This window comes from Trachypithecus francoisi, unplaced genomic scaffold, assembly GCF_009764315.1.
Source record: "Trachypithecus francoisi isolate TF-2019V2 unplaced genomic scaffold, Tfra_2.0 Lachesis_group11, whole genome shotgun sequence".
Lineage (NCBI taxonomy): Eukaryota > Metazoa > Chordata > Mammalia > Primates > Cercopithecidae > Trachypithecus > Trachypithecus francoisi.
The window spans coordinates 109,825,206-109,838,333 of record NW_022681456.1 but is presented as its reverse complement, the minus strand read 5'-3'; the positions used below and the strand labels follow the sequence as shown (position 1 = coordinate 109,838,333).

The window sequence follows — 13,128 nt, the reverse complement described above, 5'->3', positions numbered from 1 at the left end:
TAAAAGGGCATTTCTGCCATCTGGTTGGCAGATGAAATGTGCAGATCAATACTTATCTTTCAGCTTCAGCAACCTGAAAGAAGGGTGAGTAAGAAGGAAGGAGGAAGGAATATTTACCTTATCAAGATGGTTGTAGAAATCAATATTTGCTGCACAGAGATACCTCCCGAGTAGTGTAGCGTGGGTTGTAAATATTGTGGCAATAGGAAGTTTCCTGGCTCGAGAAAGGATCAGTCCAATTCCAGCCTGCCATTCATGGAATTGGGCAACGACATGTTTACCATCTGCGTGATCTGTCACCTACATTAGAAAAAAAAAGCATTCAGAAAAGTTGTTGATGAAGCTTGATTGTGATCATGGTCCACATTATAAGTGGAGTTATGGTGTCTATAAAATATTTTACAATTTAAAGGAGTCTAAATATAGAGCATGAATATTTAGCAAGGATAAGTACAGAATTCAGTGGCACGTTCATTAACCCCATATATTTTTATGTCTTAATCCTCTCTTTCAGTGATGGAGCAGATTTTTCGTATCCACAGAAGAATAAATACTAATATTAATGACAGGTAATGAATATTAATAAATAAATGGAATAAATGCAAAGTAGGCACTCAAAAAATATTTATTGACTGGATGAATAAATACATTCTTAAAGATATCACTGAACAGCTGAATCAATTGGGACTACTCACAAGTTTATTTTTTAAAAACTACTTGAATTATTTTTAATTGACTAGACTTGTGTTTATTTATTGTGTACTTTTTGATATTTGCTGAAGGAATGGCCAGGAAGAGACTTCTATAAAATATAAAAATGCCTTCTATATTTGTAGTGGCCCAATTATGGAAAAGCAAATGTTGCCTAAAACTATATAGCAATCATAATGAAAAAAATGCATATGAAGAAAAAGTGACTTTTACAATATCATTTTTTTCTAATAAATAGTACTTGGATTTTCGATGACTTGAAAACTCTAAAAGCATACAATGATTTTCATATGTGTATTTGCATATTTGATTTTGAGAAACAAAGATAAAATGCCATTACATCATTTTAGAATAAATAATAAACGATTCGATGTTTTAAATTTATCTTATTTGGGTTTTCTTTTTCTTGAAGGCAACAAAATTTAACTGATATATTACTAAGAATATGGAATTAGAGAGAAAGAGGCTAATAAAAAACATGCCTTAAATCAAATAGCACCTTTGCAACACACTGAAGATCGGGGTCTAATTACACCCCAGGGTCTAGCTCCAAATCAGGTGGGCATCGGTCTCTTTGCCTTACAAAGAGACAGCTTATTTTGTTTGCCCTTACAAAATATTAACATTCACACTGACTCCACTGTGAGAATTCATTTCCTTAATAGAGAAAAGAGCAAAACACCGACATTCAAGAAGGCTGAGCAGAGAATTGGGAAGTTTGGAGCGTTAACTTAAAACAGTGGTTATCACATGTAGTGTACATTAGGATCACTTGGAGAGCTTATTAAACAAATAGCTTATTAAGCTATTTGCTACTCTTAAGATTCTATACTTCATATTTTTCTTGCATATATATTAAGTATCATCTATATATCGGGCAATATAATTGGGTGTTTGATACACATCATGCCATTTAAATTTGACATGAGGTAAATAGTAATAAGTATTATTATTACACTGTTCCAAAGGCTGGCATTTAATTTGCAGAATGCTCAACATTTCCTCAGATTTCTTTCAATTGTATTAGGACAAACCATAATGGCATCATCTCAAAATTTCCTTCATTTAAAGATCATGGGATCATTTTTAGGCACTGAAAGCAGTTGTGCTATTCCTCTGTTGTATCACTATATAATAAACCATACCTCTTTTAAGAACCAGGCAGTTAAAGATCCAAATATCAGCATATCATTGGCTTCTCGGTCATGATAAGGAATGCCGACACTGCATGCTTCCCAGAGGTCACCCTTCCACCTATCCAGATTCCAAGCGGAATAGCCTATGTCAAAAAGTACCACATAAGGACTTCCTTCTATCAGCCATCTTCCAAAATGCACCTGTCATATAAAGAACACATAGCCATGTAGTGATATTAAGTCATGCAAGACAGGACAATGTATTTGCACTCCGAGGATATAAACTTCATGTAGTACTCAATGGCAGATTAAACAAGCTACTTAGAAAAGAATACTGATAACATATAGCCTCTGCTGTTTGAGCCGCAAGCTGGAATGGGCACAAATCCATTCTTCTAGAATCTCCAAATTCTTGCTCTTCATTAAATTTAAAAACAATGTATCTAGATCATGTAATCTCTGTTCATCTATCTCTAGTTACTCGCTTGTGACCTTGAACTCATAGGGTTTAATATTACAGTCTCTGCTTTTATGACAGAGCCATGAAATGCTTTGTATCTCTGAAAACCTGGGTAGTTGGATATAATGGCTCCAGCGTCACTTATTTTCTTTTATGGAACAGGACTAACAATATTTCCTGCTAGAAGAAGAAGCTATTTCTGTATACCAATATGTATGATTTATCTGGCTATTCCTATCAAAAAAAAGTGATGAAAAATGTTTCCCAATATGGTTGCCGTCAGAGGTTTAACTAAACACATTGCCTTAGATACATTATCTCTTTAATCTAGCAGCTCAAAGTATAATTCTATTACAATCTTCAAATTGATGTTGATTCCTAAATTTTTTTTTTTTTTTTTTTTTGAGACGGAGTCTCGCTCTGTCGCCCAGACTGGAGTGCAGTGGCGCGATCTCGGCTCACTGCAAGCTCTGCCTTCCGGGTTTACGCCATTCTCCTGCCTCAGCCTCCCCAGTAGCTGGGACTACAGGCGCCCGCCACCTCGCCCGGCTAGTTTTTTTTTTTTTTTTTTTTTTTTTTGTATTTTTTAGTAGAGACGGGGTTTCACCGTGTTAGCCAGGATGGTCTTGATCTCCTGACCTTGTGATCCGCCCGTCTCGGCCTCCCTAAGTGCTGGGATTACAAGCTTGAGCCACCGCGCCCAGCCAATTCCTAAATGTTTTATCTTCTGCAAGTTTTAATGGATTAGCTCTCTCATTTTTTGTCCCAATTGTGTGTATATCATCACTTGAATATCCAAGTTTTAACTTCCTTTTTTGTCTCCATATTTCTACAGCAATTTACCTGTTCTTTTGTCTTAATTTTTATTTTATGTTTATTCTCCTATTACATGATATACAACCTGATAAACCACTTCAAACCGTTTCTGGAACTCAGCAGAGGCTAAGAGTCTCTTTGAATGTGGATCCAGGCTTCTCTAGAAAATGGCCGGGCGCGGTGGCTCCAGCCTGTAATCCCAGCACTTTGGGAGGCCGAGACGGGTGGATCACGAGGTCAGGAGATCGAGACCATCCTGGCTAACATGGTGAAACCCCATCTCTACTAAAAAATACAAAAAAAAAAAAAACTAGCCAGGCGAGGTGGCGGGCGCCTGTAGTCCCAGCCACTCAGGAGGCTGAGGCAGGAGAATGGCGTGAACCCGGGAGGCAGAGCTTGCAGTGAGCTGAGATCCGGCCACTGCACTCCAGCCTGGGCAACAGAGGGAGACTCCATCTCAAAAAAAAAAAAGAAAGAAAGAAAAAGAAAAGAAAAGATATTCATATCGCTTACATATTGGCACTTATGACTCCACCCGTGGCTGAATTTTGCAGGACTTCAAAGCCCAATTTGATCATTTCCTACCAGGGGACCCAGACCTGTGGGGATGCTTCCCAACCATCCGTTCCTTGGTCAACCTTGAAAGACTCTCTTTATGTTTCAGTTGTTTCCTTTATAATTCAGTGTTTATCATGCCACTGTTTCCTTTTAAGATGAAATTTTCCTGAGCCCCAAACAACTTTTCAATAGTTTTTCTCCTTGGGAAATTCATTGCTTCATGTATTTTAACACTGTGAATAACATGTAATATTACTATATAATGTTTACTGACTGCCTAATATGTGCCAGATGATGCATAAGCTAAGATTATAAAGAAGAGTTGAAACTATTACACAAATAGAGAATGTAAGCCAATTGGTACTGACCTCCAGTCAGTTTTTGGCTGCAACACAAAAATATCCCTACACTAGAAAGCCATGTAGTCTTGAGACCAGTCAGTTCCATTGTGTTTCTCATCTACCTCCTCCTTTACAAGAACTTCAAATGCAAGCCCCTTCTAATATCTCCTTTATTTGCACCCTGATAGTACAATAGGCATTGTTCTATCACATTTCTAACATTCTCTATGCTGCCTTCACTAAGAAATGCTTTCGGTACTCTTTGGGATCTCACGTTCCCTTGTAAATTATACATTCCACTCCTTAAACCTTGCGTGCACCTCCTAGACACCACTACCCACACAGCATCTCAAGTGAAGACTTCGCATTTTTTCACCTCCAGAAACTATATTCCTGGGATGAGTAGGAAGGAAAGGTACTGATTTTTAAAATTCTACTGAAACTTTTAAAGCCTTATTCTTTATTTACATATAAAACACCTTTGAAATGTATGCTATCCAAAAATATTACTTTTCCTTGCTCAGCAAAGATAAGGTTACTTTTTGACCTTATCCTAAGCAACTTCAAAGGCCATATTTTTTATCCTGCACACTTAACCCCATGGTTACTTGACCTTATGAACTTAAATTTCATGTCAATCTGCTTTCAGCTACTCAAGATCATGACTGTATTCTTTCCTTGTCAAATCCCAAATTGTTTCTTCTCTAAAATATTCCACTTTGGCATTCTGCTACCCAGTTACAACTCTTGTACTTCCATTTCTGTCACTCTGTTTCTGCCAGTGTATATCTTCTTTCTTTCTCCCCTTTAAGATCTCCAGTTCCTATAACCCTCCATGTTGTCCTACACTACCATCTTCTTTCTGGCTTTGCTTACTTTCCTGTCTATTCCTTATTTAAGTCCTTCCTTTTCTATATATTCTAATGCAATGGCCCATCAATTAAACTATTAATTCAATCACTTTCACAATTACCTTCTATTCTTGGGCTACTTTGACCCATTGTATGAATGGTGAAATTAAACAACACTGGATCTTCATCTATTCTACTTCCTGCACCGTCACTCAGACTGTAGATCTCTCCTGGACTAAGTCAGACCCATGTGTATTTGTGCCACTATAAAGTCATGACTACATCTCAAACATGTCCAAAAATTCCTTGAACACTTTTTCAGAACTTCTTTCTTGAACTTCCCTAGTTTCTACATTTGCCTCTTAATTCTCATAAAATGACCTTTAACACTTGCTTCAGTAAGATCATCAAAAACATTGGGTAAGATTGTCCTGAATTCTTCATTAACTTGTATCTAGTATTTACAGATGTTCTTGTTTCCTGTTTGAGTGAGACAAGTGAAAAATGATTCTTTCAGTATTGCTTTGGATCTTGTTCCCTTCCCCATTCTCAGTGACTTTACTCTCTTCAATCTTCCATTTATTCTGAGCTTTTAGCTTTTCCCTGTCTGCTAGGTATTTCCCTTTTGCAAATAAACATGCTCAAGTCTTACCCATATTTAATAACACACCAATTCTCAAAACCATGTCATTCTGCAACTACTTTATTATATTTTATCTTCACAGAAAAATTTCATAATCACAACTTCTGTATCTTCTTTCTTACCACTTGTTTATTCCTTAACCCATTGAAATGAGATTTAACCTTCCTTTCTCGTCTGAAACTGTACTTACCCATGTTACCAATGGCCCAAATGTTACCAAACCCAGCAGACCCTGGATCAATCCTTTGTTGACTTAATCCTTTCTTCGTACTTAAAATTCTCTCCTCCCTTGATTTGACATCACGATTCCTATTGTAGCTGTAACAAATTACCAGAAGCCTAGTGGCTTAAAACAAATTTATTATCTTATAGATATTGAAGTCAGTCATTCAAAATAGACTAAAATCAGTGTGTTGACAGAGCCACATTCCATGTGTAGTCTCCAAGGAAGAATCTATTTTCTTACTTCTTTTTTATTTTTTTGCAACCTCTGCCTCCCGGGTTCAAGTGATTCTCCTGCCTCAGCCTCCCGAGTAGCTGGGATTACAGATGTCTGCCACCACACCCTGCTAATTTTTGTATATTTAGTAGAGACAGGAGTTTCACCATGTTGACCAGGCTGGTCTTGAACTTCTGACCTCAGGTGATCCATCCGCCTTGGCCTCCCAAAGTGCTGGGATTACAGGCATGAGCCACCATGCCTGGCCACCTTTTCTTACTTCTATAGGCCACCTATATTCCTTGTGGCCTCTTCCTCCATCTACAAAGTAGCTCCCTTCAACCTCTGCTTTCATTGTCACATCTCCTGCCTGATTCTAATTTTACAGCCTCCCTCTTATGAGGACCCTTATGTTTTCTTTGGGCCCACCTAGATATTTCAGGATTATCTCCCCTTCTCAAAATCTCTAAGTTAATCACATCTGCAATATTCCATTTGCCATAAAAGGTAACATATTCACAGCTTCTGAGGATTAAGACGTGAACATCCTTGGTTTCACATCATTAGCTTTGCTTCTACATTCGCAATATCTAGCTTCTTTTAATATAGATGCCCTAACATGCTGACATTCCACAAGGTTTGGTTGAAGACTTTTGCTCCATGTCTAAACATTTCCACTGAATAATTTTAACAACACTCATGACTTCAGTTTATGTACAAATGACTTCCTCAAAAACATGTTTACACTATAGCTTCTGCTGAACTCCAAACCAATTATCCTTCCTCCTTGGTTTTCACAAGGTGTCTCAAATGCAATCCATTTAAAAGGAAGTTCATCATCTTTCTCACAAACCTACTATTTTTCTCTAAGTAGGTGAATGGTCTTCTCTTGTGAGTTCATGTTAATTGCAGTCTTTTTTCCCATAAGTTTACTGAGAATTGCCAAGTAAAGTGTCAGTTCCTTTACCTGGCAGCCATGCTTATTCATTGCGTCCACTGCTCTTCTGACAGCATCATTTACAGGTTCACACTGTTCCACCTGAGTCTTCATATTATGCTCAAAATATGGACCTATCAGAAAATAGTTGTCTCCCCATTCATCTGCTGTTGTTTTGGCCTTTGTCTGAATCACAGTATAGATGCCTCCAACTGTTAAAAGGAAAAAAGTTTCTATTATCATTCAGGTTAGCGATTCGTTCAAAGTGAAAAGGGATGAAAATGAGTTCAGATTTTTAAATTAGCATTTAGGATCCACTAAGCCCAAGGATTTATTTACCTTTCAAAAAGAATAGTATTTAACATATTGTTAAGGGACACCAACCAACGGTTACTGCTTTGTTCAATTCTGGGCGTATTTTAAAGTCCCTTCCAGGTACATGTGAAAGAACAGCAGGCTGGCAGCAGCAAAGAGGTAAAATACTTCCAAAAAAAGTCTGAAAGACAATTGTAGCAAAACACTACTTGCTTAAAGCTCCAGTCACTTTGTAGTGTCAAAGTTAGGACAAATACCCGTTGTCATCATACATGCCTTCAGCATCAGAAATCACTTTCGCCCCTCTTCCTCCTTCTCCGACAGTGGTCCAGAAGGGGCTCGGGCATGTTCAAATAACAGCTTCTGTGGTTTTCAATTATGAGGAAATCTCCTAAGCCAAATAGTCATTTATCTTTTAAAGCAACAACTAAGGTACCTTTTGATAAGGAGAAAGTGCTTATAGATGTTCATAGAAGATGCTTGGTCCAACCCTGATGTCAAATCCAATAACACAAATACATATTTCATTTTCACATGGTATTTCTCCCTTCCTAGTAAGGGAGGAGACCACCTCTCATATTGTCTTATGCCCAATTTCTCCTTCCAAAGAAGTAAAAACTGAAAGGCAGAAATGAAATCCACAGGCAGACAGCCCGGCGCCGCACCCTGGGCCGGTTAAAGATCGGCCCCTGATCTAGCCTGTTATGTTATCTATAGATTCCAGACATTGTATGGAAAAGCATTGTGAAAATCCCTGTCCTGCTCTGTTCCATTCTGATTACTGGTGCATGCAGCCCCCAGTCATGTACCCCCTTAGAGTTGTAAGCCCTTAAAATGGACAGGAATTGCTCACTCAGAGAGCTGGGTTGTTGGAGATGTGAGTCTTGCCAAAGCTCCCAGCCCAATAAAACCCTTCCTTCTTTAACTCGGTGTCTGAGAGGTTTAGTCTGCAGTGTTGTCCTGCTACCCTAGAATCATTGCTTAAATCTACCCTCTGATATTGCTGCTACCTCTATTAAAACACAAAGCCAGAAAATATGGATACATGTGGAAAATATGCACACCCTTGGATCCAGCAAGTCCACATCTAGAAAATTGACCTGGGGGAAAATTAAGGAGAGTGTGAAAAGATTGTTTACTGAAGCATTATAATGGCAAAAAATTAGAAACAACTTACATTGAACTAGTCAACTTACTTAACTGACAGAAGTCTCAATTAGCTCCTGTGGCAAATGGGGGTAAAATAATATTTAGCTTGGAGGGAAAGACAGGCTTTAAAAGAGAATTAAAAATTAGACCTGGCCTAGGCAACAAATTTATGACCAAGTCCTCAAAAATAAACACAACAAAAGCAAAAATAGACAAATGGGACTTAATTAAACTAAAATGCTTCTGCACCACAAAAGACCGAATCCACAGAGTAATCTATATCTATATCTATGTCTATGTCTGTCTCTATCTATCTATCTACCTACTACCTACGTTTCTCCTATTTGTTCTGTCTCTCTAGAGAACCCTGACAAATACAGTGAGCTCAGGTCCTGAGCAGACATTTTCCAAAGGAAGACATACAAGTGGCAAATAAATGTGAAAAAAAATGCTCATCATCACTAATAATCATAGAATGCAAATTAAAACCACCATGTGATACCTCCTTATGCCAGTCAGAATGGCTATCATTATAAAGTTTAAAAACAGCAGATGTTGGTGAGGATGTGAAGATAAGAAAATGCTTATACACTGTTGGTAAGAATGTAAATTAGTACAAACGTTATGAAAGGCAGTATGAAGATTTCTGAAAGAACTAGAAACAGAACTACCATTCGATCCAGCAATCCTGCTATTGGGTATGGATCCAAAGTGAAAGAAATCATATTTAAAAAGATATCTGCATTAGTATGTTCAAAGTAGCACTGTTTCCAATAGCAAAGATGTGGAATCAACCTAAATGTTGCCGGGCGCAGTGGCTCAAGCCTGTAATCCCAGCACTTTGGGAGGCCGAGACGGGCGGATCACGAGGTCAGGAGATCGAGACCATCCTGGCTAACACGGTGAAACCCTGTCTCTACTAAAAAATACAAAAAACTAGCCGGGCCAGGTGGCGGGCGCCTGTAGTCCCAGCTACTGGGGAGGCTGAGGCAGGAGAATGGCGTAAACCCAGGAGGCGGAGCTTGCAGTGAGCTGAGATCCGGCCACTGCACTCCAGCCTGGGCGACAGAGCGAGATTCCGTTTCAAAAAACAAACAAAAAAAACCCCTAAATATCTATCAGTGGATGATTGGATAAAGAAAATGTGGTGTATATGTATGTATTTATATATGTATATATTAATGTGTTAACATATATCTATTACTCAGTCATGAAAAAGAATGAAATCATGTCTTTTGTAGAAACATGGATAGAACTGCAGGACATTACCTGCAGTGAAATAACTCAGAAAGAGAAAGTCAAACACAGTATGTTCTCACTTAGTGAGAGCTAAGTGGGAACTAAACGATGGGTACCCATAGACATATAGAATGAAATAATAGATACTTGAGACTAAAGAAAGATGGGAGGATAAGAGTATGGTGAGGATTGAAAAACTATGGATTGGACACAATGTTCACTTTTCAGGTGATGGTCTACTAAAAGCTCAGACTTCACCACTATGCAACATACGTACGTAAGAAACCTGATCTTGTACCCTGATACAGCTTGGCTGTGTCCCCACCCAAATCTCATCTTGAACTGTAGTTCCCATAATCCTCACATGTTGTGAGAGGGATTTGGAGGGAGGTAACTCAATCATAGAGGAGGTTACGCTCGTACTCTTCTCATGATAGTGAGTTCTCACAAGATCTGATGGTTTTATTAGGGGCTCTTCCCCCTTTTGCTTGGCACTTCTACTTGCTGCTGCCATATGAAGAAGGACATGTTTGTTTCTCCTTCTGCCATGATTGTAAGTTTCCCGAGGCCTCCCCAGCCCTGTGGAACTGTGAGCCAATTAAAGGTTTTTTCTTTATAAATTACCCAATCTTGGGTATGTCTTCATAAACAGCATGATAATAAACTAGTACATACCTTCTAAATATATATAAATAAATTTTAAAAATATAAAATAAATTAGATCTGATTGGAAAGGCAAAAATTGAGCAAGTAAAATGTCACTTAATGGGGTAATTACAAAGGGTGAAGAAATTGGGCAAATGGATGTCATGAAGAGGAATTTTTTTTTTTTTTTTGAGACGGAGTCTCGCTCTGTCGCCCAGGCTGGAGTGCAGTGGCCAGATCTCAGCTCACTGCAAGCTCCGCCTCCCGGGTTTACGCCATTCTCCTGCGTCATCCTCCGGGTAGTTGGGACTACAGGCGCCCGCCACCTCGCCCGGCTAGTTTTTTGTATTTTTTTAGTAGAGACGGGGTTTCACCGTGTTAGCCAGGATGGTCTCGATCTCCTGACCTCATGATCCACCCGTCTCGGCCTCCCAAAGTGCTGGGATTACAGGCTTGAGCCACCGCGCCCGGCCAAAGAGGAATTTTTAGGCAGAGGTAATGGTTAGAGCCCAGGCTGTAAGCTGGAGTAGAGTGTGCAAGGAAAGAGTAATAGGATTGAAAAGGATAACCAGATAGAAGGATATAGGGAGGGGTAAGAGGAGGAAGACCTTAAGCAGGATATTTCCCGTGACAGCACTAAACAATAATCACATGTGAGAGTCTGTCAATTACTTGAGCAATACTTTGTTCATGAGCTAGAGCAACGGAATGACTCAAGAAGTCCTTTGTGAAATCCTGGAGGTAATAAGATCCTGGCATCAATCTTCAACTCAATTGCAAAGAGCAATTTTATTACTTATATATTACTTCTCATTTTTCACTGCTGTCTTTCAAAACATATTCCAATTCATCAGACTACAGGTTTTGATAGCTACTATATTTCTTAAATGTATTATTCCAGTAACTTATACTTTACATAGTAAATCTTAACGATAGTCACAATCAGCGGTCACAAGGTAGAACTACATCTGGAGACATTACTTTAAGCCTGAGCCATGCAAAATATACTTTTTGGAAAATTGTCCTTTGAAAGGTGAGACACAAAAGGCAAATGTTGATGCTATTATAAGGTACCATAGGATTCATTAATTTATAAAAGAGAAGAGCTAATGTAACTCCAAAATCCAAGCGATTTTCATATGAGTCTACACAAGCTAGTTCTCCTTAAGAATTTCATCTTTAAGGAAAAGTTTTTTACTGTATCAAAAAAAGTTTAAACTGTCATTGAGCAGAGTCTGATAATAAGGACACTACCAAATCACAGTTTAAATGCCACATGATGAGGACAGAACAGAACACATGAGGAGGATATATAAAACTTGCAAGCAGAAACTTCTAGAGTGGACAAGAACAGACATGATTCACTTAACCATCCAACAATAAATCTAAGTTAACATAAATTGATGTTATCTACTACACCTAAGTATTTCCTCAAATTCTGGACAATTTTAGAAACCATCAAAATTATTCGCTGAGGAAAAATAAACTTAGCCAATTTACAAGGGCAACTAAAATGAAGAACTTTTCTTTAAAGTGTGGGAGTCACATCTTAGCAACATATTTAAATATATCTAAGCTTTCTTCAAAACCGCTATCCACAAAAATGCAAAATTTCCAAAGAATTTATCTACAGAAGAGTAGACTTATTTTCTTCATCTTCTCCAGGAGAATATACCATAAGTTTCTGATGGTACATGTTTATTAGATGTTTTATTTACATGCTTTATCCTTGAAAACTCTTTTTATTTGCAACTATGCATCTTGCTCAGAGATTTTAAAACATTCTTGTTTGCTAGATTATGTATTTCAAATTCATATACACTTTGGTAGATGCTAACATTTTTATTTACTAAAGAACATAAGGGGGAAATAGAAATTCTTTATTTGAAGAAACAAATGATTTGATTTGGGAAATGAAATGAAAAGATAAACATTGTTCATTAATTTGCTACTTCTTTTACTCAGCGGAGGCCTTCAGATAGTTCCCTGTATAGCCTTAGAGTGTGTAAACTATGGTTATGCTCTCTCAGTCTATTAGAAATAAAAACATATAGCTTTAAAAATTTCAAGGGAAGGGGCTTCAAGATGACTGACTAAAGGCATCTGATACTTGCCTCCTCCACAAAGAACCAAAATAGTAAGTAGAAAATCCCACATAAGAGAGAATTCTGGAATTCAACAGAGAAGTGACAGGAAGCATCTAAGGCAATGAAGGGGAGGGAAACAAGGAAGCCTACCCAGTAGGCACCCTCTGTGAGGCCAGAGAGGCTCCCCAGGTCATGGGAAGGTAAGTGACCCACTCCCAGTGGTCCACATCTGCATTGTGGACTCCAGGAATCCTACCCACAGGAGAGCTCCTTGACCATGCAGGCCTTGAGACTCATATAAGGAATTGCCCAGCAATCACACAAAGGCATTGCTCCAGAGAAGGCGCTCTCACTGGGTCCCACCCCTGCCATCCCCATTTCTGAGCAGCAAGGCACCATTTTGAGAGCCTAAACCCCACCTAGATGACATCTTTCCTCAGACCCCAACATCATCTGCATCTCCACATCCCTGAAGCCCTGTTGACATTCCCCACCCATAGCTGAGTGCTACTGCTGGCTGCTGTCACCAGGGATAAAATGTGTGTCATTAGAAGTGGACTCCTCCACCCCCAGTAACAGGGCTGTTACACACTTATAAGCTCCCAAAGAAAATGCTACCCCACTTGCAACCACCATCTAGGGCTGAAACACATGCTCACAAGCCACCTGTTAATGGCTGCTGCCACCGAAAGCAACATACCCTGCACCCTATCAAGAGCAGGGCAGCAATGCAGTAGCTACTACTTCACTCGAGCATTCTGCTGGGGGCCTGAGGATCACTGCACTCCAGCCTAGGGCAGC

General features: G+C 38.9%; 1 protein-coding gene across 1 annotated transcript in view; it reads right to left on the bottom strand.

Annotated features, from left to right (window-relative positions):
- Nucleotides 1-13,128, bottom strand: part of GYS2 (glycogen synthase 2) — a 76,721-nt gene that overhangs the window by 40,995 nt on the left and 22,598 nt on the right. The window contains exons 2-4 of the mRNA XM_033222701.1: nucleotides 6,923-7,104; nucleotides 1,857-2,048; nucleotides 118-300 (exon numbers count right to left, since the gene is read on the bottom strand). Coding sequence (XP_033078592.1) covers nucleotides 118-300; nucleotides 1,857-2,048; nucleotides 6,923-7,104 — 557 coding nt within the window. The remainder of the gene's footprint in view (nucleotides 1-117; nucleotides 301-1,856; nucleotides 2,049-6,922; nucleotides 7,105-13,128) is intronic.